The sequence below is a fragment of the Semicossyphus pulcher genome, unplaced genomic scaffold (assembly GCF_022749685.1).
Source record: "Semicossyphus pulcher isolate SPU_LCO1_2020_fin unplaced genomic scaffold, fSemPul1.0.p SCAF_23, whole genome shotgun sequence".
Lineage (NCBI taxonomy): Eukaryota > Metazoa > Chordata > Actinopteri > Labriformes > Labridae > Semicossyphus > Semicossyphus pulcher.
The window spans coordinates 11,566,392-11,587,681 of NW_027211697.1; the positions used below are offsets into that span (position 1 = coordinate 11,566,392).

The 21,290-nt window shown below is 43.2% G+C and overlaps 2 protein-coding genes across 7 annotated transcripts in view; one reads left to right on the plus strand and one right to left on the minus strand.

The window, feature by feature from the left end:
* arhgap17b (Rho GTPase activating protein 17b) overlaps positions 1-13,788 on the plus strand; it is a 32,091-nt gene extending 18,303 nt beyond the window's left edge. Inside the window, exons 7-21 of one of the 4 annotated variants that reach the window (XM_069674389.1) lie at positions 260-362; positions 1,058-1,126; positions 1,293-1,374; positions 2,677-2,804; positions 3,157-3,268; positions 3,351-3,432; positions 3,572-3,652; positions 5,094-5,207; positions 5,315-5,406; positions 6,713-6,851; positions 7,622-7,915; positions 8,498-8,619; positions 8,910-9,323; positions 11,396-11,447; positions 12,023-12,111. In XM_069674389.1, coding sequence (XP_069530490.1) covers positions 260-362; positions 1,058-1,126; positions 1,293-1,374; positions 2,677-2,804; positions 3,157-3,268; positions 3,351-3,432; positions 3,572-3,652; positions 5,094-5,207; positions 5,315-5,406; positions 6,713-6,851; positions 7,622-7,915; positions 8,498-8,619; positions 8,910-9,323; positions 11,396-11,403 — 1,840 coding nt within the window. In that variant the 3' untranslated portion in view covers positions 11,404-11,447; positions 12,023-12,111. Of the gene's footprint in view, positions 1-259; positions 363-1,057; positions 1,127-1,292; positions 1,375-2,676; positions 2,805-3,156; positions 3,269-3,350; positions 3,433-3,571; positions 3,653-5,093; positions 5,208-5,314; positions 5,407-6,712; positions 6,852-7,621; positions 7,916-8,497; positions 8,620-8,909; positions 9,324-11,395; positions 11,448-12,022 lie in introns of all 4 variants that reach the window. The other 3 variants (XM_069674390.1, XM_069674388.1, XM_069674391.1) reach the window with 3 other exon arrangements.
* Positions 13,789-14,524: 736 nt separating this feature from the next.
* On the minus strand, positions 14,525-21,046 carry slc5a11 (solute carrier family 5 member 11). Of its 3 annotated transcripts, XM_069674393.1 has the most exons (15): positions 21,017-21,046; positions 20,776-20,880; positions 20,627-20,686; positions 20,440-20,544; positions 20,215-20,320; positions 20,039-20,119; positions 19,758-19,963; positions 17,523-17,658; positions 17,239-17,346; positions 16,984-17,134; positions 15,716-15,884; positions 15,415-15,630; positions 15,181-15,270; positions 15,096-15,129; positions 14,525-15,017 (listed from the first exon to the last, which is right to left on the minus strand). In XM_069674393.1, exons 1-15 carry the CDS (start codon positions 21,029-21,031, stop codon positions 14,785-14,787), a joined length of 1,815 nt encoding a protein of 604 aa, XP_069530494.1. In that variant the 5' UTR covers positions 21,032-21,046; the 3' UTR covers positions 14,525-14,784. The 3 variants fall into 3 exon arrangements, with proteins under 3 accessions (XP_069530494.1, XP_069530495.1, XP_069530493.1); XM_069674394.1 differs by lacking the exon at positions 15,096-15,129 and having other exon boundaries at positions 15,153-15,270; XM_069674392.1 differs by having other exon boundaries at positions 15,096-15,270.
* Between the last annotated feature and the right edge of the window lie 244 nt (positions 21,047-21,290).

Consider the following 21,290-nt stretch of genomic DNA (forward strand, 5'->3'; position numbering starts at 1 on the left):
GGCAGACCAACCACTGCTGGCTGATGGAAAACGCGTCACTAACTGGGCGCTGCTTGTGATTTTTTTGTCGCCAGTCTGTAATACTGCAAATGCGAAGGCTTTCATCAGTGGGCCATAGGCTCAATCACCATTGTGTTACCTCATTCAGTGACAGATAGTGACTTAACAGACATTTATTTACATGAAAATCTTGCCTTTCTTATATGAATCTTAGCCAACTTTTTATAGTTATTTGAAATATATGAATCATTTCTTCCAGATGGTACCAGGCAACAAAGTCCAACAACCAGGCTATGGCAGCTAAGGCTGATTCTCTCAAAGACGAGATGGAGGAGGCGCTCAACAAAGTAGAAATATGCAAGGTAGGTTTTTTTAAATCCCTTTAACAGTGCACCTTTTTATTGACAAAAAATGTGCTTTATTACTATACAATGCTTCACCAACCAGTGTAGTGAAGGTGTGCTTCATATGCAGCATTTATTCACAGTGGTTCTCAACTGGTAATAATAGTCAACCAAACTGATGGCAGTGCATAAGGGAAAAAACATTCCCTCTACAGAAATATGCTTTTGTATGCTTCTGTAGGCCTCATCAAGTTTCAAGAATGTAACTGTAGCTGGGATTACCCAATCAGTGAATACATGGAGTGTGACTATACTGCTGCAAGCACGTCAAAGGAAAGGTCCTTCAAAATAAAAGCGCAGCATCGACTTTTTGCCACAACTGTTTTTGTTTTTTTCCAAGCACACATCTGCGACCCACTTTTGGGTCCCGACCCACCAGTTGAGAACCACGGTATTAAGACACATTTAATCTAATAGCTGTGCATTCCAGCCAGGGCCTCCTCATCAGGTTAGGATCATATCTGATGAACTGACTGAACAAAGGAAGCCTTGTACCAGGAGTGGATCAGAGACAAACATGCCATGCACAATATTAAGACCATAATTAAAGGTCGTTGCTTTGTCATCTGGAGTTCATCTTCAGCTTAATGAGGGTTCAAGGTTGCCGTAATGTTTGCAATGTATGGATTTATATATTTTTCCCCGTCTCACAGGACCAGCTTTCTGCAGACCTGTACAACTTTGCTTCCAAAGAGGGAGATTACGCGCGGTATTATGTCATGGTGGGTGTACTTAATTTTAGTGTAAATGATCTGGAACTAGAAATGGAAATGTGATGCAAATTCCACAACAACAGTATTATGTGGTTAGGCAGTTTGAATGCCTGCTTCACTGTATGCCAGAGGTTTGTATATATAACTTTCCTATGTGTTTGTGAATGTATCCCAGTTATTAGAGGCCCAGGCGGTGTACCACAGGAGGTCTCTGGCAGCTCTGGAGGCAGCTATACCGAACATCCAAATACAGCAAGGTAACATACTATGCGTACTTTGATGTGAGAAACATGGCTTGTCACGGCTTGTTAAGTTGACAGTGCAAAAAAGCTTAATTAAAACTGAACACAAGTGGTTTTACAATTTAACAGGTGGAATTGTTTTCTACCTTTAGCTCCACTGCGTTAGGAGAGGGAGTTACATACTTCATCCTCAAAACTTAACAATGTGTTCATAATAAGAAGGTTTTGTTTCCTTTATAAAAGCCAGCTGTGCAGCGCTGCAGAGTGAAGGTAATGAGGAGGAGCAGAGCCTGTTTTTTCTCACAATTCGTCTTTCATGAGTTCCATCACGTGCACATCAGGTTACAATCAGCTTTCTGCAACAACCTGATGTTTTGTAAACTTAATGTTTTAGTAAAAATCGTCAGTTGGGGTTCTGGAACAAAGAAACCCAGCTAGATTACTCCTGGAGAAAGCAGGTTTCGTGGATGTATTTAATCATATTTCCTGTCTGCTTTTACGTGAATTAATTTGCATGATCAGTAAAATAAGGAAGGTATCACTCTGAAAGCAAAGCAGTGGGATGGAAAAGAGAATCTTTAAAAGAATCCCTCTCGTAAGTTGGTTTCTTTGGGTAAAACTATTTTAAAGATTCAGACACATTTACTGAAGAACTATTTAAAGGGCCAGTTCTACGATTTTCAACCTCGGTCCTATCATGCTCTCATGTGGAGCTAATGCCATTATGGTAGAAAAAAATGCAATTTCTCTCTGTGCCTTTGGAGGACGCTATCCGCTTCTCCAATGGGCCCTGGGAAACTTCTGCCAGACTACGTAAAACGCGTCATCTGGTGGAGGCCAGAGAGCTCGCTAAACTTCCTCAATCTAGGACGCCCGCCTCCGATGTCATGTCTTGTTCAAAATCGTCACATTTGAAATGTCGACTGCAGACCTGAAGATTTTTTAAACAATCCACCGGTATATTCTCGTCATATTTCAGATTCTGTACCGCTCTGAGCCGTTGCCTGCAGCGAAGCGGTACTATTTCACTCAAGCGTCTCACGCTGGGCCGTTCCTTTCAGAGGGAGGGGCGCAATGCATGCTGGGTGTTGTAGGAATGTAGAATGGGTGAAACCACGAGCTGTTTGTACAACTTTCTCCACAGCTGTGTCGCCAATTTAAAATATTATTGCTTCTATTGATTACAGAGAACACCAGCTTTGACTGACTGTGGCTTTTTCCAGGGGCGAACTGCTCCTTTAAGATTGTTGTCAGACACAGTAAAGAAATGCTGTCAAACACTCGGATAAGTGTAACAAGGCTGATGATCTTACCTAGACTCGTGGATGGAGAAGCCGGCGTTCGGGACAGCTCTGGAGGAGCACCTGAAGAGGAGTAACCGCGAGATCGCTCTGCCCATCGAGGCCTGCGTCATGATGCTGCTGGAGACCGGCATGAAGGAGGAGGTATGATGGCAGACGAGTTGTTGCCCATACAGTCTCGAAACATCTGTGGCTGACTTTTGGTTAGTTAGCATTCGGATTGCAGGGTTTAGCAATGTGTGTGCGTATGTTAACCATTATCATGTTAGCTATTACTCTCTTTAAATTTAACCAGAATACCCGACTCACCAATGAGGCACAATTCAAGGCATTTGTCCGAAAGGAAACACGACTGTCTGTAGGTCTCATCCTGAAAGAGCCACATCTCCTTCTTCTCAGACACAAACCCAGGATCACTTCTTTAATTTCAGGATTGAAACCAGTCACATGTACCTGTCGAAATGATTAGTCAGTTTTCTGTACGATCTCCTCGCAGGGTCTCTTCAGAATAGCTGCCGGAGCTTCTAAACTGAAGAAGCTAAAAGCAGCGCTGGACTGCTCCACCTCGCAGCTCGAGGAGTTCTACTCTGACCCCCACGCTGTCGCCGGTACAACCTCTTCTACGAACCTGCAAAAAGTTCAACCACCTGGTGCAGATAATTTTCTCATAGCGTTTCTCTTTATACACAGGAGCCCTGAAGTCCTACCTCAGGGAGCTTCCTGAACCTCTAATGACTTTTGGCTTGTACGACGAGTGGCTGCAGGCCTCCAAGTAAGAAGACACACACACAGGACTCTTTTGATATCCTGTATAACACAAAGTCTGTGCATTAAAGCAGTGTGTGCTGTGAGGTTGCCTCAGATATTCTGTTACTGATGTAACAAGTAGATATTTATGTGTGTGGTTTCAGTGTGTCTGACTCTGACAAGAGGCTTCAGTCCTTGTGGGTGACATGTGACCGTTTGCCGAAGACTCACAAAGCAAACCTCAGGTAAAAGCATCTTTAACTCTACTCTAGTTTCTGTTCTATTTCTGTACTTTCACACCTCCGACAGCACCGCGAATCTGGTCTTGCTAACCAGAAGTCAATTCACGACCCGATTAGACATCTCACCAGAACTCTCACTTCTGCTTAGAGCGAGGTTTCCCATCCTGGCTAACCCAGCATGTGGTCTCAACATATATCTGAAAGGTCAAAGATGACTCTCTGTCACACTGGCCGGATCAGCAAATGGTTGTTTACCAACAAGTCCAGTTCTGCTGTTGCCGCTGTTCCCAAGTGCCTGCTTATTGGTGGATAAATGCTGGGTCATGAGATAACTTTTGTTGTTATTTGGCGCTCTTACTAAAAATTGATCGATTGATGAAGAGAAAAGAGAACAAAAGAAGCTTTTTTTAATGGCCTCTCAAAAGTGCTACAAACAAAACCATTTACGAACTGCCTATGACTCATGTCCACACCGAGGATCACTTTGCTTTAAAGTAATAATCCCAAAGATTTTCATGTAAATAAATGTCTGTTAACTCTCTATCTATCTATCGCAGAGTGAAGTAACATAATGGTGATTGAGCCTATGGCCCACTGATGAAAGCCTTTGCATCTGCAATATTACTTGGCGACTTAGGTGAAAAGAATCACAAGCGGCGCCCAGTTAGTGACGCGTTTTCCATCAGCCAGCAGTGGTTGGTCTGCCAGAGAGGGTAGGCGGAGCTAAGCGGCTGCTTTTCAGCTCTCTGCAAGTGTTGCGAGTAACAGTAATCTACTATGGCTGAACAGACAAAGAAAAGATGGATGACTACAGATACAACTTCAACAATAAGTGAAAATCCAAAGAAAAAGAAACAAACTCGACGCTCAGATGAAGCAAACAGTCTGAAAAGGAAAGCGATTGTCGGCGAGGAAAATCAAGAGTTACAACCGGAGCCAACCGTGGACGTCACACATGCAGCACTGTCTGCATATCTGGGAAGTGTGCTCCAGCAATTACCATTTATCGCCACAGGTGGCGCCAAAGAGAATGAAACTGAGATCTTCGAGGTTACAACTTAAAGGTTAAAACTAAAAGCAGTCGCTAATTATTTATTTATTTGAAACCTTGTAGTTAGACCTAAGACTTCCAATCAAACATAAGCCAACTGGTCCACCAGAACCTTTTCAATGCAAGAAACTACAAAATCCAAGTGTTTATTTTCACAGTTGCAGTGTTTTTGTTTTGGATGGATGTTTGAGCTCTTGGAAACAGTTTTTCAGCAGTTATATACTAGTTATATATAAGTTCATTTCAGGCAATGTTACAATTAAATAAATAGATTTTTACGATACCAAAAGTTTGGGAACAATTGGCCTAGAATTCCACTCGGATAACCTTTGATGAAAACGGTTGCACACAATTGCTTATAGGTTTTTAAAGCAGCTGGAGTCTCTGTTTCAGGTATCTGGTGAAGTTTCTGGCTAAACTGGCTCAGGACAGTGAGGTTAACAAGATGACCCCCAGCAACATCGCCATAGTCCTGGGGCCCAACCTGCTCTGGGCAAAGGCCGAGGGGTAAGAGCTGTGCTCCCTGTCCTTCTGAGTTAACTTTCCGAGAACAAAGTGAAGCTCAGGCTGACAGAGCTTCCTCTCTGTCCTTGTCTGTCTGTGGTTGTGTTCAGGACGCTGGCAGAGATGGCAGCAGCTACATCTGTCCATGTGGTTGCCATCATTGAGCCGATTATCCAGCATGCTGATTGGTTCTTCCCTGAAGGTAAAACATCTGTTTGTTGTGTTTGCAGTTATTACTCTGTGTTGCCCATTACAAGTCAAAGTATTTGCATTGTCCCTTGAACAATGCTGCTGTAATAAATCCGGATGACTGCCTAAAATGTAAGTAGTGTTTTAACTAAATATATCCAATGCAGCAACAGAAGAGTTTATTAGTGGGACATTTTTCAACCACCTTTATGTTTGACATTTCTAAATGTTTTTTACAAACTTTTCTGTTGCTTTGTACTCTTCCTCTCCCTTTGTATGTCACACCAACACTTCCCATTCACAGGCCCATGCAAGTCCAACTGATATGAGAGGGCATTTAGAGGAACTTTTTATTTGTTAAAAAGGAGTGTAAATAGCTTAGCTAAGTTAAGAGAAACTTAGCCCGCCAGATCAAAATATTACAGCTAGAAACAAACCAACGACACAAAACGTATACAGCCTTGCTAGCGGCTCTTTGAGACAGTACTTAAATCTTATATATAATACGCTAACTGACAATACTAGCATGTTGATGTTTAACAGGTGTGTTGTTTTTTAATTAAAGTTTAGTGTGTAGACTCTTTAGTCAGAGGATTAGCTACGTTGTTCCAATTGCTCCTAAGAAACTTTAAATTGATGAGTCCACATGCATTTATTTAAAGAGCAGCTCCAGCCATGTTTTAAGACATATAAAAGGCTCTGCTTGAAAGAATATATTGTCTTTATATTTTTTCTGCAGAATACGTTTAATTACCTTTTAAAAATCCTCCCAAAGCATCTCCTCCTTCTTCCTCATTAAAAATTCCTGAATCTGCATAGGCCCCGCCCACTATGCACATTTCCAACCGCCCCCTCCGTCGTGAAAATAAAACACGTCTCTGCCATCGTTTAGTGGCAACTTCTTGAAACTTAGCGAGCTTGAAATGTAGTCATCAGTAGTAGTAACGTTAACGTTAGTTAAAAATTACGATGACGGTTACAGCTGGCTCGTACATCGCCGAAGTGGTTGCCATAGGTTACATATAATGATACGCATAGCGTCACCCGTCCATTAACGGGATTGGCTTCTTAGGTTTGTGACGTCTCAAACCTGCAAATCTGAAAACGTGTTGTTCAGCCTGTCCTTGGTACACTGCAGTTTAAAAGCAGACAGGCCCAGCCATGGAGATGACTGCTGATGTTGTCCCTGATATGTCTTGTAGCACATGAAGAACACCACATGGAGATGTTTACAAGGTTAAACACTTGATGTTCACTTCTTTAATATCATCTTATCAATGAGTGTCTTCTCTATTTGCTCTCAACCTTCTTCCCTTCAGAGGTGGACTTCAACGTTTCGGGCATGTTCGCCATGCCTACCCATCCCGCCACCCCAGACCCTGAACCCGGCCTGGAGAGGAAACGCCCCGGCAGCCTGGTCGGGCAGGACGGGGACAGTCACACCCCCCGTAAAGACAGGTACCTGTCTCGCCCCAACCTCAGCCTCAGCCTGCCGCTCACCCTCCCGTCTCGTCCCAAGACTCTGGGCAGGCAGGAGTCTCGGGGCCCGGCCGTGTCCGCCCTCTATGTAGTGGCTAATGAGTCCATCACAGTCACTGAAACGCCCACTGAAGATCTGCCCAGTCCAGACTTCAAAGCTGTGCCTTAGTCCCTTGTAGCTCCCATGAATTCAGTCACTGATAAGTAAAAGAAGGGAATTATGTTCTATTGTTACACCACTTTTCTGTTATGTTTCAATGATTTCAGCACAAGCTAATTAGTTATGTTTTCCTCAAGGTTGGTACTGAACACGCTTTTAGACATTTTTAATGAAACACAAACCGCTATAAACGTTTGAAACTGTCATTGGGAAACCATTTTTGTCTACAGCTATGTTTCTCATGTCACTCTTGTGTACTCTTGTGTTATCTCTTTGTTTCCAATTAAAGCCTAGGTTACTGTGTAGGTTGCTGGTTTTATGTTTTGTGTGGGCTTCCTGTGTTGCATTATGTTCGTATGGTGTGGCATCTGTTTCTTTTGTGTCTGCAGAGATGTCGCACAGAGAAGTTCTATTTGAAAGGTCACTGTCATGTGGTTTTATGTCCTTTTTGGGTTCTTTCTGAACCTGAAGTCAGGAAGTGGCGTCTTGTTCTTCTTCTCTCTGTCTGTCTCGGTCTCTTGCTCTTTCATCTGTCTGAAGGCGTTTGGATTGCCCTCCTGAACTCTCTCCCCTCTCCCCCCCTCCCTAGCCCTGTTAACAAACAGCCGGAGCCCACTCCACGTAGAGTCAACACTGTTATTAGAAAGCAACCACACCTAACTTCACCCATCTTCCAACCCCCACTGCCTCCTCTGGAAGCCTGGTGTGCTTCCCCGTCTGAGCCCCAGCCCCCGGTCCTGTCCCTGGCTACAGGGGCCGAGCAGCCTGGCCTGAGTGGTGGTGGTGGAGGTGTTGGCGTTGGTGGTGGTGGTCTGGGTGGTGGGGTCCAGGTAGCCACAGTGAAACCTCAGGTTGTAATGCAGCTCAGCGCAGAGGAGAGCAGGTAAGGAGGAGCGAGCAGAGGTAGCAACAATTCTCCACCGCCTGCTCGCAGCCAATCAGCCAATCAGGAGCTCACCTGCCCTTTTGTGTTTGTCATGTGTTTGATTGGTCCTCGAGTTCGTTCACTGTTCCCACATCGGACGTCATGAAATACAAAAATCATAACCATGTCTACAACGTCCACAGCTTTAAATCTGGCTCATTTTAACAAATGAAGAATGTGATGCTTTTGTTTTCCTCCCTCCTGCTTGTTGTGATGAAAATATACTCTCCTGCCTCCTCCCTGCCTGCTGCGAGCGTTGCAGTCTTAAGTGACTAATTTGTGGCGATGTCTGATTATGCATGTAACACAATACTGCACAAACTTCTGATTTTGCATCCTCTTCTCCGGACTTCTTGTTATATTGTTTTCATGAAAATGTTCCCTGTGTTATAACCTTCATTTAACGTGATGATTAGCTTCTGAATGTTTGTTTCATGTCGTACGCATGATTTCGCCTAATGATCAACAACTTACCTTTCAAACGGAAAGTACAGATGACGTGTTGATGGAGTAAGATTTGGATTCTTTGTATTTCCACAGCCCAGCCCGTGAGATGATGTCCACCCCTCCTCCCCAGAGGAATGGTTCAGTCCTTCTTTCGGTAGGAACCCCTCACGCCCAGGGTGGATCCAGAGGGCCTAGTCCACACATGGTTCGCAGAGGTAAGAGAATTTACATTCCTATAGTGGTTATTTATTTATTTGCATGATTGATGTCATGTAATAATTGGGGTAGACGGTTGCTCAAGTCCTGGTACGGACCAAGCATGGAAATTGGGACTAGTTGTGTGCAGCCTCCTGACTCTGACATCTCTCCATCCTGTTCGTGCATGTGTGTATATCGTGCTTATGTGTGTGTAGCATGTTTGTAATAATAAGAGTTAAATATAGAATTTCATAAAGTACACCTTCTTCTTCTTCTTCCTCTTCTTCTAATTCTGTTTCCTCTAAAGGCACCAAGAAGCAGGCCCCCGCCCCGCCCAAACAGGCAAGCCCCTTCGCCTCCCAGCCCACTAACACCCAGACACCCGGCTCCCTTCATTACCCACCTATCACCCCCCGACGGCACCCCAGCAAAGACAGCATCATCCACGCGCCGAGCCACCCACCCCCGCAGCCTCCTCAAGCCCAGCAGGCGCAGGGGGAGTCGGAGCCCTCTCCCCCGAGCACTCCCACCCCTCCGGACACTCCGCCTCACGATGGACCGCACTCCAACACGCTGTCTTTCCACCACTCCGGGTCGCTGCCTCGCCCCTCTAGGCCGGCTCCCAAGCCACGGCCCCGACCCAGCATGCCGCCGCCTCCACAACCTGCAGCCAATGAGGACGGTAATGGCATCTTAGGCTCCGCCTCCAAGATTATAACAGGTAAAAAGTCTGTTTCCACTATGTAACACATCCTGTTCTTTATATAAATACATTTATTAAAAAATAGTGCACAGAAATAATTGTTCGAGCAATGTATAAAAGCTAACTCTACTTTTAGATTAGATTAGATTAGTAACATTTCAGTTTACTTTGTGTGGATCTTTGATCTGGTAACTTCTGAAGTCACCTGTGGAAGAAATATTCACATCATTTATTAACTAAAAGCTACTGCCAAAAAATCTGATGAGTTCAAAGCGTGTATTCAAAAATCCTACTAAAGAAAATCTCAACTGCTCTCACCTCCTTAATGACAAATTGCGACCCAATATCTGAAATCTTTCAACCACTCAAATTTATTAAATTAAAAATGGTGCAGTTTGGACCTGAGATGGAACGAAACATCACAGTAAGTCAATGTCACAACGCAACGCAAGCAGGTGGCAGTGCATTAGAGGAAAATGTTCCCATTTTTCAACAGGAATACACTAAACACATGCAACATAAATGTAACCTCTGTAGGACTCATCAAGTTTGAAGACTGTAAATGTAACTGTTGCTGTGATTACCCAACCAGTGGATACAAGTGTGAATAAACCACAATACTACTGCATGCACATCACAGGAAACCCATCTCCTTCAAAATAAAAGCGCAGCATCGGGTCCCCAACCACGGTTTTAGATCATCAAAGTTAAAGCTTAATTTAGTGCTGTAGCTTTATGTGCTGTTGAGTTGTTTAACTTATAGCAGTTTGTAATGTTTTATCATCTCGTTTTTAAAATGTAAAATTGTAATCTGCAAGTAGTTAGTGATGAAAGCTGTAAAATAAATGTAGGTGAGGAAAAATGCAATATACATATTTCCCTCTGACAGTTGTGAAGGAAGTAACTTACAGCTCTCACCACAGGAAAAGTTGTGATTGATATTCTCTGTTACAAGTTAAAGTCCTTCATTCATACTAAGCTTAAAGTGTACTAAAATATTGAGGACATATTAAGTTTATATTTAATAAATGTAAACCTCCGGAAACAATTAAGAGACCACTGCAAAAATATGTTCTTCTATTTATAGGTTTGTGTTTTATTGTGAACATTTCTCACCATTTCCAAATAAAATATTCTCATGTAGGTCTTTTACTTGCAGAACATAACGACTAGTTAAGAGAACAAAAGGGCTCGAAAACAAGTTCATGTTCATCTTTAAACAACAGAATACTAATGTTTAACTCAGGAAGAGTTCACAAATCTATGTTTAGTGGATCAAACCTGGTTTTTAATTACAGCTTTCACGCGTCTTTGAAGACTATCACATCGCTGCCAGGTGACGTTAGGCCACTCTTGGTGCAGCTCGGCTTTGTTCGATGACTTGTAAACATTCATCTTCCTCTTGATCACATTCAGGAGGTGTTCAATGGGGGTCACATCTGAATTGGGCTGGCCATGACAGAGAGAGAGACGTGCTGATTTAAGGAACATTTGGAGTGGTCTCTTAATTTAATTAATTAAAAATAAAAGCACAAGATGCAGATTTGCCCTTTTGTCAATTGAATTGCTTGAATGTTGCAGCTGATAAATTTGAGGCTAACTGTAATTTATATAAACTGCAATACGTTTAATTTCCCCTCAGGGAAATTATCATATCTTAATATATAATAGCACATCAGAATGTATCTTATTTTGTATTATTAATCTGAATCTGCAAAGTAACAAATATAGTGGAGTCTAAAGTCTGAATAAAACGGTGTGCTCATACAAGAAGCTCAGAATTACACTTAAATACAGCCCTTGTTTACTAAAGGAGTGGATTGTTTATGCAGTAAATAACTGATGTAATAATTCTTGATGTAATGCACATAACGTAAAAAATCTTTAGTGGTAAAGTAGTTGTTTGTGTAGGCGTCAAAAAGACTGAAATGTCTCGCTGCTCGTCTGCTGATAGTCAGCATTAAGTGATTTCTGCTTCCTCTCAGGGCGTTGCTTTAAGTAGCTCTCTGGCTTTTGGTTTCACTGTGTCATAGAGCCTCACACGTAATTTGGTGATCTGATGCATGACAGGAAATGTGTAAATATTGCAGATGTCTGAACTGCCGGCCTGCCTGTAAGATGAGCTTTGCAAGGCAGGTAATGGTAAGGATCTGATTGGCTGATGCCTTCTGGCCTTGCTTCTGTGTCCACTGCATGTGTGTGTGTGCGGGGATACGGAGGATGCAGAAGACTGCTCCTTTTTTCGTGTGTTGTTGTCGGCTTTAACTGTATACATGTATTCATGTATATTAGTATGCATTTGTCCTGTGTTTTAACCCTGCTGCAACAAAACTAACATGCATGTGATTCCCACACCCTCCCCCGGTGCTGAGGTCGGACGGCTTTTGCCTGCTAACAGTTTTCTGTGATGACTAACATTCCCCTAACCAGACTTTAAAGCAACAGTTCGTCTGTGTGTGCACTTCTTGAACAGGTCTGTGAAGAAACTGTGTCGCATTAACGGGTTAACACACCAAGGATACTCTTCAGTAACTGCCTCCACCTTTTAAAATGTTACTTAAGTGGAATTATATTTTCAGTATTGGCTAGGTTCAGTGCAAAGATCAATCCTTGGTGTCTTACTGAGTGTGTAAAGGCGGCGTGTGCGCTCAGCAGTGTGTGTCGTTCTCTAAACTGATTTGTTTTGCTGACCTGTCCCCCCTAACTGTCCTGCACAGACGGAGGCCTGTTTCTAAAGGGGATTGGTCGAGCCACCATCCCTGCGGTGATAGTGGACCAACAAGAAGAGAGCTCTGCTGGTCAAGAGCCCGCCGCCGCTGCTGCTGCCGCCGCCGCCGCCGCCACCACACCCACCACCACACCAACCCCGCCCCCAGACCCTCAGATCCAGACACAAAGCACCGCGCTGTGAGAAGAAGAGGGATCATAGAAATCCTTCTTCACACAGCCGGTCCACGTTAATAGATTTGAATATTAAGAATCAAATATCAGAGAGGTAACTCCAGCTTTTCACGCTGCACTCACACAATGCCTCCTCTCCAGCGATTAGACGTCATATCAAACGTTCGTTGTTCTAATACTGCCGGCTGTTTTAAAGATTGGACTGCAGAGCCTCGCAAGCGTCAGGACTGATTTGACTTAAATATGTAACTGAACACAGAGCAGCTGAACACAAAGAGTATAAAATATCTTAAAGGTTCAAAGCTATGAATGTGTTTAAGGGCAGAAAAGTTAAACCAAACACCTTTTTTATCCAGCAGCTCAGTGGTGTTGAGTCATTTGAGTGTTAGCCGGCCACTGCTGATCTATTTATCATGACACAGAATCAATTTCAGGCCTTTTCCTTATTATTTTTCCTGATTTGTCAGCTGTGAAGGGCTTTTCAATAGTTGCCACACACACATCAGCACAGCAATAAACACACAAACGTACAGGACCAAAGAAATGCATGTGGGCCAAAGGAAATTAAGTTCAAATTAAGAGCTGCTCTGGTTCTATTATGGATGTTAACGACCAAATATTTGGTAAAGAGTGCAATATAAAAATGCAGTTGTCTTCCAGTGGCGTCCGCTCCACAGCACATACGCTGTCATTTTTGGTATTTCAGGTAGTTCTCCTTCTAGTGATCCAGTGGGGTACAATTTATTTGTTTTCTATCTGAATTTTATTTGATTTCAAACGACCTGAAGCGGCTCAAAGGTTAGCTTTCATCATCAAAAGGGATTTTTGTTTTTCTAACAAATTGATTTTGATAAGTGCTTTTATCTTGTAAATGATCACTCCCACTCGAGCTCAAAGCTGCGACCAAATACAGCCAAGTAGTTAAGTTCTTCTTTGTGTTTTATTTTTGCTACAGCTGGCGATCCTCACCCTGTTTGGGTGTTTGCTACGGAAGCCCTTAGCGGACATGCATCTATACATTTTATTTACGCAGTTTTCCTGTGATAACGGTCGTTTTCTTGTGATCTCGACTTATTTATCACGAGATAACAGCGCTGCAACACTTTAATGTCAGATGATCACGACTCGTATCCCCAGCTGAGTTGTAAAAGCACAAAACAGACATAGAAACAAGCTGAACTTACCTCATTAGTGTGGGCGATGGCAGCATGGCATGTCCTGCTCTGTAATGTCAAAATGACCAGCCTGTTTTGTTTTCTAGATTGCTGTTATCAAAAATGATTAGCACAAGAAAATGGGCCAAATGAATCCGTTATAATGGGAAAACCAGCTTTGTTTCCCTGACAAAAGGAGAAAAATGAGTTGAGATATCAAGAAAACAACCAGAAATAACTTGTTATCATGGCAAAATGGAGTACATAAAATGTATGGATGCATGTCTGCTAAGGGCTTCCGTAGTTTTCAGCTCTTTGATTGTGTTTTATAATTTCTTCTCAGCATTTTTATGTTGGCTTCTCTGCACATAATGCATCATACAATGCATCATTACTCTTAATAATTAAAGATTGTTCAATATTTTACAGTGTTGTCAGCTTTTTTTCCATCCGTAATTTGTTGCTTGGTCAAAATTCCTCAAACAACCATGGATACAAAGAATCGTCTTTTTTAGTTAGGTTTTTTTGGCGGGGGTTATTATTAACAAAACACTCTGTAAGCATGAGCGTTAAAATATTTAGCGACTGCTTTTGGTGATAATCTCGAAGATCTCAGTTTCGTTCTCTTTGGCGCCACCTGTGGCGATAAACCGTAATTGCGGGAGCACACTTCCCAGATATCCAGACAGTGTTGCATGTGTGACGTCCACGGTTGGCTCCGGTTGTAACTCTTGATTTTCCTGGCTGACGGTCGCTTTCCTTTTCAGACTGTTTGCTTCATCTGAGCGTCGAGTTTGTTTCTTCTTCTTTGGATTTTCACTTCTTGTTGAAGTTGTATCTGTAGTCATCCATCTTTTCTTTGTTTGTTCAGCCATAGTAGATTACTGTTTACTCGCAACACTTGCAGAGAGCGGAAAATCAGCCGCTTAGCTCCACCTACCCTCTCTGGCAGACCAACCACTGCTGGCTGATGGGAAACGTGTCACTAACTGGGCGCCACAGACAGCCAGTCTGTAATACTGCAAATGTAAAGGCTTTCATCAGTGGGCCATAGGCTCAATCACCATTGTGTTACCTCATTCGGCGATAGATAGTGACATAACAGACATTTATTTAAATGAAAATCTTCAACATTATATCTTTAAGCTTTTAATGTTGGTCGCCGGTATTAAGAAAGACTTTACGCATCAATATTGTAGAATCCTCCCACAAATAAGTCACCTTTTTCATCTCATTCAGTTTGCAGTAAAACATGGCAACAAGTGTCTGCTGCAAAATAAATGATATAACCGTCTGGTTATGTATATTTTTACTGTGTCAGTTTCAGAGGCAAAACAAGAACAAAGTGAAAAATAAAAATGTATTAAAATCTGTACACGACAACTTTACACACCACATACACCAAGTGTGTCATAACCTGCCCGTCAAGCCCAGTAGCCCATTATAAAGGCAAAAACAATGAGACAAAAGAGGAGGTTGATGTTGACGATGCGTCGCAGACGTGGATCTTCCTCCAGAGAGTTGATAGTCTGTTCAGGTACGAGAGGCTTAACGGTGTTCTCATCGTCCTTCTTCCTTCTCTCCATCCCACACAGCCAGTAGAGGGCGCACATCAGCCTGGACTGGCTCTGCTCGCTGGACGTGGAGGATGAGGAGTCTGGAGGGGGGGGGGTGTGTTCAGAAGCGAGTATGATAAATGTTCGGATGTAAAAGTGGAGCAGCAAACAGGACCCACCTTTCCTGTGATGAGATGCTCCTCCATTGGTGCTCTCCTCCTCTTTTTCTTTGACACCCGTCTCATTTTCCTGAAGAGTAATCGCCTCTGTGCGTTCTGTATGCTGCTCCACTGAAAAGACCTCCTCTTTCGGCTGCACCGTGTCAAACCGTGTGAACCAGGTGAGGCGACTAATCTGTAAAACAAAATAAGACATCACACGCCATCTGTGAGCTTACAAAGAAACACCTTTGTAAAAAAGGTCTTCATATATTTTAAAATATTAGCTGTTAAAGGTGGTGAAGTAAAGAGGACAATACTTCTGATTAAATGCCCTCACCTGTTCCGGTTTGGGTTCCTCTGTAGCCAGACTGACAACAACCACCACGAAAAGGGTGAGGAAGGACAACATCGTGGAGAAGTAGAGGAAATGGACATATTTCACCACTCCAGGTCTATCATCCTCCTCATAGCAGAGGGGCGCAGGGTAAACAAAGTCCAGCAACATGCGGGTGCAGCCCACCAACAGGCCGATAGTAAGGCCCCAGAATGCACCCTGAAAGAGGGAGGGAGAGGAGAGTATTCATTTCTATTATCTGATGGAATAATCACGATTAAAGTGACTTGATCAATTTGAAAACCTTCTCGTTGGTCCTCCTCCAGAAGCAGCCCATTACGAAGATGATGGAGACAGGAGGCTGGAGGTAGGTACTGATGGACTGGATGTAGATGAAAAGCTGCCCACCCTGACTGGCCTGGACGACAGGAATCCACAGCACAGACACCACCACCAACACCAGTATGAACACCCTGCGGGGGAAAGCAAAACATGGTTTGTTGTTTCGAAAGAAAGCCTGAAGGAAAAAGAAGTCAGGTGTCAGATGAAGCGATTAACTGCACGCTGCCTTTGTTTACATTTTACAGGGCAAAAGTTTAAAGTGAGTGATACATATGACTGTTAAAGAAAGCAGAATGAGATGTTTTTGTTAAAAACCACCATTCAAGCATGCACAGGACAAAATCAGCAAAGAGATAAGAGGTACGGCTTTGTCCACAGGGGGCGCCAAAATCAACACAAAGAGGAAGTTCCTCACAGCAGCTTTAAGGACAAAAATACAACAAATTACATCAGGCAGTGCTGTGAAAAAGAAGCTAGCACACTACAGTAATATGGAAACGTGGCTTCAAGTATGGGACACCCTGTTAAATGAAGTTCACGCAGGACGCAGAAGTCATACGCCCCAGCTGTTATCAGCACCATGTGGTTGTTTGTTGTTTCTTGTCACTGATTGCGCTGTAATGTCCGAGCCCTCATTTGTTCTGTTCATATAAAACAATTAAACATAAAAAGGTCTGCACAGTGGTGCAGTGGTTAGAGCTGTCACCTCACAGCTAGAAGGTTCCTGGTTTGAATCCCCCTTTCCGACACAGGGAGTTTGATGTTCTCCCTGTGCTCCGGCTTCCTCCCACAGTCCAAAGACATGCTCCTTAGGTTCACTGGTGATCCGTAGGTGTGAATGTGAACGTGTCTGTCTCTATGTGTCAGCCCTGTGAGTGACCGGTGATCAGTCCAAGATGCAACTCGACTCTTGAGCTCGATCATTTCTGATGCATTCAAGGAAGTTGGGAAATCTGAACGCTGAGCGGCCTTCGTGATCTAGAGCGGATTGTTAGCTGCAGATGTCTGTTTATAGAGATTAATAAGAAGCGAAAGCACCATCAGATAGCCGCTGATGGGCGCCGGGACGTTATTACAGCGGATTACGTTCCGCCTGCTTTTGCTCTCCACACAGACTGTTTTTCCTGCAGCCTGCTGATACCTGATTACCTGATAGCCATCCCTATAATCCACGTCTCTGCCTACAGATTCTACATTTCTATGCAGAATTTGTTAATAGAGATAACATACCTTCCCACAATCATAAGTTCCCACTCTGAGGCGCTGGATCTCAAAGTCTTCCATAGATCCATGGTGAAAATGGTGCTGGAGCTGTTGAAAATGGAGGTCAGAGAGGACATGAGGGCAGCAATCATTACCGCCATCATCAAACCTCGCAGCCCTGGGAAGGAAACACACACAGAGATCACCACAAAAGATGCCATTGTCCTGTAAGTACAGTCAATACAGTCAAAGAGGAGGTGGAAAAAGGGAACAGCCTCTCACCTGCAGGCAGCAGCTCTATCACCAGCCTGGCGTAGGCTGTGTCTGAACAACCAGCTGAGTTGCCACAAATCTGTTTACACAGCTCGGGGTCGGCGCACGCAACATCATCTACAGGAAGCAATTAAAACACACATCTTAATATAACATTATAAAACCCTCAACACACAGACCTTAACCTTAATGAAACCAGTCTGCTCTGTACTGAAGTCTACATGAAGTACTGTTATGATGGTTGTTAATATCTCCCTTCTATGGGCTTGATCGTATAAAACATACTCTCATACCTGTGTAAAGTATCCTGCTGATCATGCCAGGCAGCATGATGACAAAGAAAGGCAGAACCTTGAGATAAGCAGCCATCAGTGAGCCGCCTTTCGCATGAGTCAGGTTCTTTGCTGCCAAAGATCGCTGCACGATCACCTGCAGGGAATCACAGCCGAAGATGAACCTCCCACAAGCCGCTGGTTAATGAGTCATTTGTAAATGCAGCAGAACATAAGTACATCTAAGTAGCGGCCTAATTACAGTTTTTCTTGATTGCTTTGATGCAGCAGTCAACTCAAACTCCACATTTTCAAAACAGTTAACACACAGGCCGAAACAGCGGCAGTGGTCGAAATGACACATTTTGTTTGCAGAAGGCTCTAACCGTGCCAAAACATTTAAAACATGCAACAAAAGCTAATTTTGCCTTCAAACAACACAACTTGCAAACAAGCGTATGAGCTCTTCCAATCAACCATTACACAGTGGACAACAAAATACAAAATACAGCACTCAGTGCGAATCAGTGCACCATTGCTTGTCATTGTGGCCTATTACTGTACGTAGCTGTCATGCCAGTGCCATTTGTTGTCAAATTTGCCTTCTTGCGAAGAATTGGATCCAGAATCAGAAATGCTTTGATGCAAATTTTATTGATTCTTTTTTTCAAACTGTGGCTGAAAACTGAAATACTGTAAATATTACACAAAATACATGTAAACCAAAATATAATCTATTACAGTAAAGTATAAAAATCTATTACTGCAGAGTATAAGAAACTATTGATACTCAGTCTCATCTTCCATCCTTGTTGGCAAAGAACAACACAGACGCTGCACCTTTGAAGGCCCGCAGACTGATTGAAGATTTGTGTGAAGGAGTGTCAAACAGGTGCTTCAGTGATTTCATACTGATGTAGGTAGTTTCGAATAGTTAGGAACAGATGGTTTCTGTTTGGTTAGCATAGCTAAAACAATGGAGTTTGGACTGCTTGAATGACATCTGTGTTAACTGTTCTGCAAAAGGGAAAATGTGTCAATCCAATGAGAAGCAAGAGGTGTCTTGTGCTCTGGATCCCAGTTTCTTTAAGCAGGTCAAAGCAATCAAGAAAAACTGTAATGTGAATCAGAATGGATAAAGATCTCGTGTACATTTTGCTATCACTCGGGGTCAAAGGTAAAGGTTTCACAAACGCAAATTAGCGACTGAGAAGACAAGCACAAGGTGTCCCACGGTTAATTGCTGACGATCATTCTGATAGTGTAATCTAGATTGTATATGATAGTGTAAATAATACATTTACACAGGCTACATTAAGCCAATGTGAAGGTGCCTGCATTCTTTCTAATGGCCATTAGTGCAAAAAAAAGTCAAATTGTATAAAAGTCCATGTTATAAAGACAGTACATACACTTGATTAAAGTGCCCAGTTAACACTTTCCCAAAAATATATGTTCTCAATCGTCTTCAATACAGCATGATGCTTATTATCTTAAATCATGGTCCCATTAGAGTAGAAAATAAATCCAGGTATGCTCTACAGCATGGCTACCTTGTTACTGATAAATAGTAACAAGGGCAACCTAAAAAAAGTAGTTTTAGCATTTAAAGGAGCAGCTCGTCCCTGGAAAAAGCCACTGTCAGTCAAAGCTGGTGTTCTCTGTAATCAGTAGAAGCAATGATATTTGAAATTGGCGCCATAGCTGTGGAGAAAGTTGTACAAACAGCTCGTGGTTTCTCCCATTCTACATTCCTACAACACCCAGCGTGTATTGCGCCCCTCCCTCTAAAAGGAACGGCCCAGCGAGAGACGCTGGAGTGAAATACTATCGTTTCGCTGCAGGTAACGGCTCAGAGCGGAACAGAATCAGAAAAATGATGAGAATATACCGGTGGATCGTCTAAAAAATCAGGTCTGCAGTCTACATTTGAAACCTGACGATTTTGAACGAGACATGACATCAGAGGCGGGCGTCCTAGATTGAGGAAGTGTAGTTTAGCGAGCTCCCTGGCCTCCGCATGGAGGATTTCCAGGGCCCATTGGAGAGGCGGATAGCGTCCTCCAAAGGCACAGAGCAAAATTGCATTTTTTTCCCAACCATAATGGCATTAGCTCCCCGTAATGGCATGACAGGACTGAGGTTGAAAATCAGCGAACTGGCCCTTTAACTGGCTAAGGATAGAACTTTGTACTTTTCTGACCATGCTTGCCTAAGCTGAACTTCTGCTAACCAGATTTTTTTTTTCCATATCACCTGATCAGAACACCAGTACCACAATGAGGGAATGGTCATGCCGATGAGCATCCCAGGCCAAGGCATGTCAGAGGTCACTGGGTCTCTGAATATGTGGAAGGAGTCTTCTCGAGGGATGCCGCAGGTCGAGTTTGGCACACGGATCGAAGGGATGGCTTTAAAGTATCCCTCAATCATAGCATTCCAGCCTCCAACCTCCGCAAAGCCTTAACAAGGGACATCAGGGTGAGAAAAAAAGGAACATGGAAGGATGTCATGTTCAGAAGTCGGATTTGACTTACTGAAGCCCATGAGGGTGAAAGATCCTGCCAGCATGATGACCATTTGAGCAGCATCTGTGTAGATAACTGCAGCCAGGCCACCTGGGAAACAACAAGAGTCAAGAATAACACACAGCTCTCCTATCTCTAAGCTACAGAGAAGGCTTTTTAAATGGCGAGGGAAGGAGAGAGGTCACCTGCTACAGTGTAGAGAGCAGTGATTGACAGCAGCAAGATCACAGCCAGGTAGATGTTCCATTTTAAAGCCAGCTGAATGAACAGTGCACCTGCATACATGTCCACCTACCCAGGAAAACACACAATGGGACACATATGGTGCTGATGCCACATTTCAAAGCATGCACAAGCAGACTTATTTATCTTAACACGGCGTAGAGAGTGATAGCAGGTTTGTGTCATACCGATATCTTTGTGAAGATGTAGATAAATAAGGACAGGACAGTTATAAATAATTGTGTTCTTCTGCCGCCGTACCGCTTCTGCAAATATTCTGGCATGGTCGTAACCTGGAGAATAAAAAAAGATTTAAAGAAATGAACAGAACCATGCACGTGCACACGTGTGATCGTACATGTGTGTAAGCTTCACCCCAGCGGCGATGTAAATGGGCAGGAAGAGCCATCCCAGCAGCACCACCATCACCATGGCCTGAAAAGAGACTTTGTTCAACATACCAAACTTGTTTTTACATCAGCACGTCTTCACAGCAAAAAAAAAAAAGGTGTACAATTGCTTACATTCCACTCATATACAATCGCCCCAATTCCTGCAGCAGCTCCTGACCCTGCCAGGCCGATGAAATGTCCACTGCCAATGTTACTGGCAAACAGCGAGGCGCCCACCTAAATATAGATAAAAGAGTCAGAATGAGGATGAACCCAGTGTTTCACTTTGAACTGCAGAGACATGAAATATAAAGGGATTAGAAATTGTAGTCAAACTGAAGTTTTAGCCACTACTGTAAAGTGTTTGACTCACCGGCCACCAGGTCATGCTTTTTCCAGCCAGGAAGTATCCTTCCACCGTGCTGCGCTTTGTCTTCATCATCGACTGGCAGAGAAATAACAAATCTCAGATACTCTTCATAAATTACATTTTGGGCTAAAGCATTAACTTCTACAATCAGGGGCCGGTTTCACAAAGATAGACTTTGACTAAGGCTTAGATATAACAAATAGTCAGACGTCTAAATTCATCTGTTTCACAAAGCAGTTTAGTTCTTCACCATTTTAAGCAGAACTACGACGCACTG

Bases quoted from the DNA above. Each gene is read 5' to 3' on its own strand.
- slc5a11 (XM_069674392.1), bottom strand. The intron at 19,964-20,038 runs GTAAGTCAAATC...TCCCTTGTTAAG, and splicing joins TTTCACCCTCATGGGCTTCA to GCTTTGCGGAGGTTGGAGGC. The intron at 17,659-19,757 runs GTGATATGGAAA...GATTCCCTGCAG, and splicing joins GGTACTGGTGTTCTGATCAG to GTGATCGTGCAGCGATCTTT.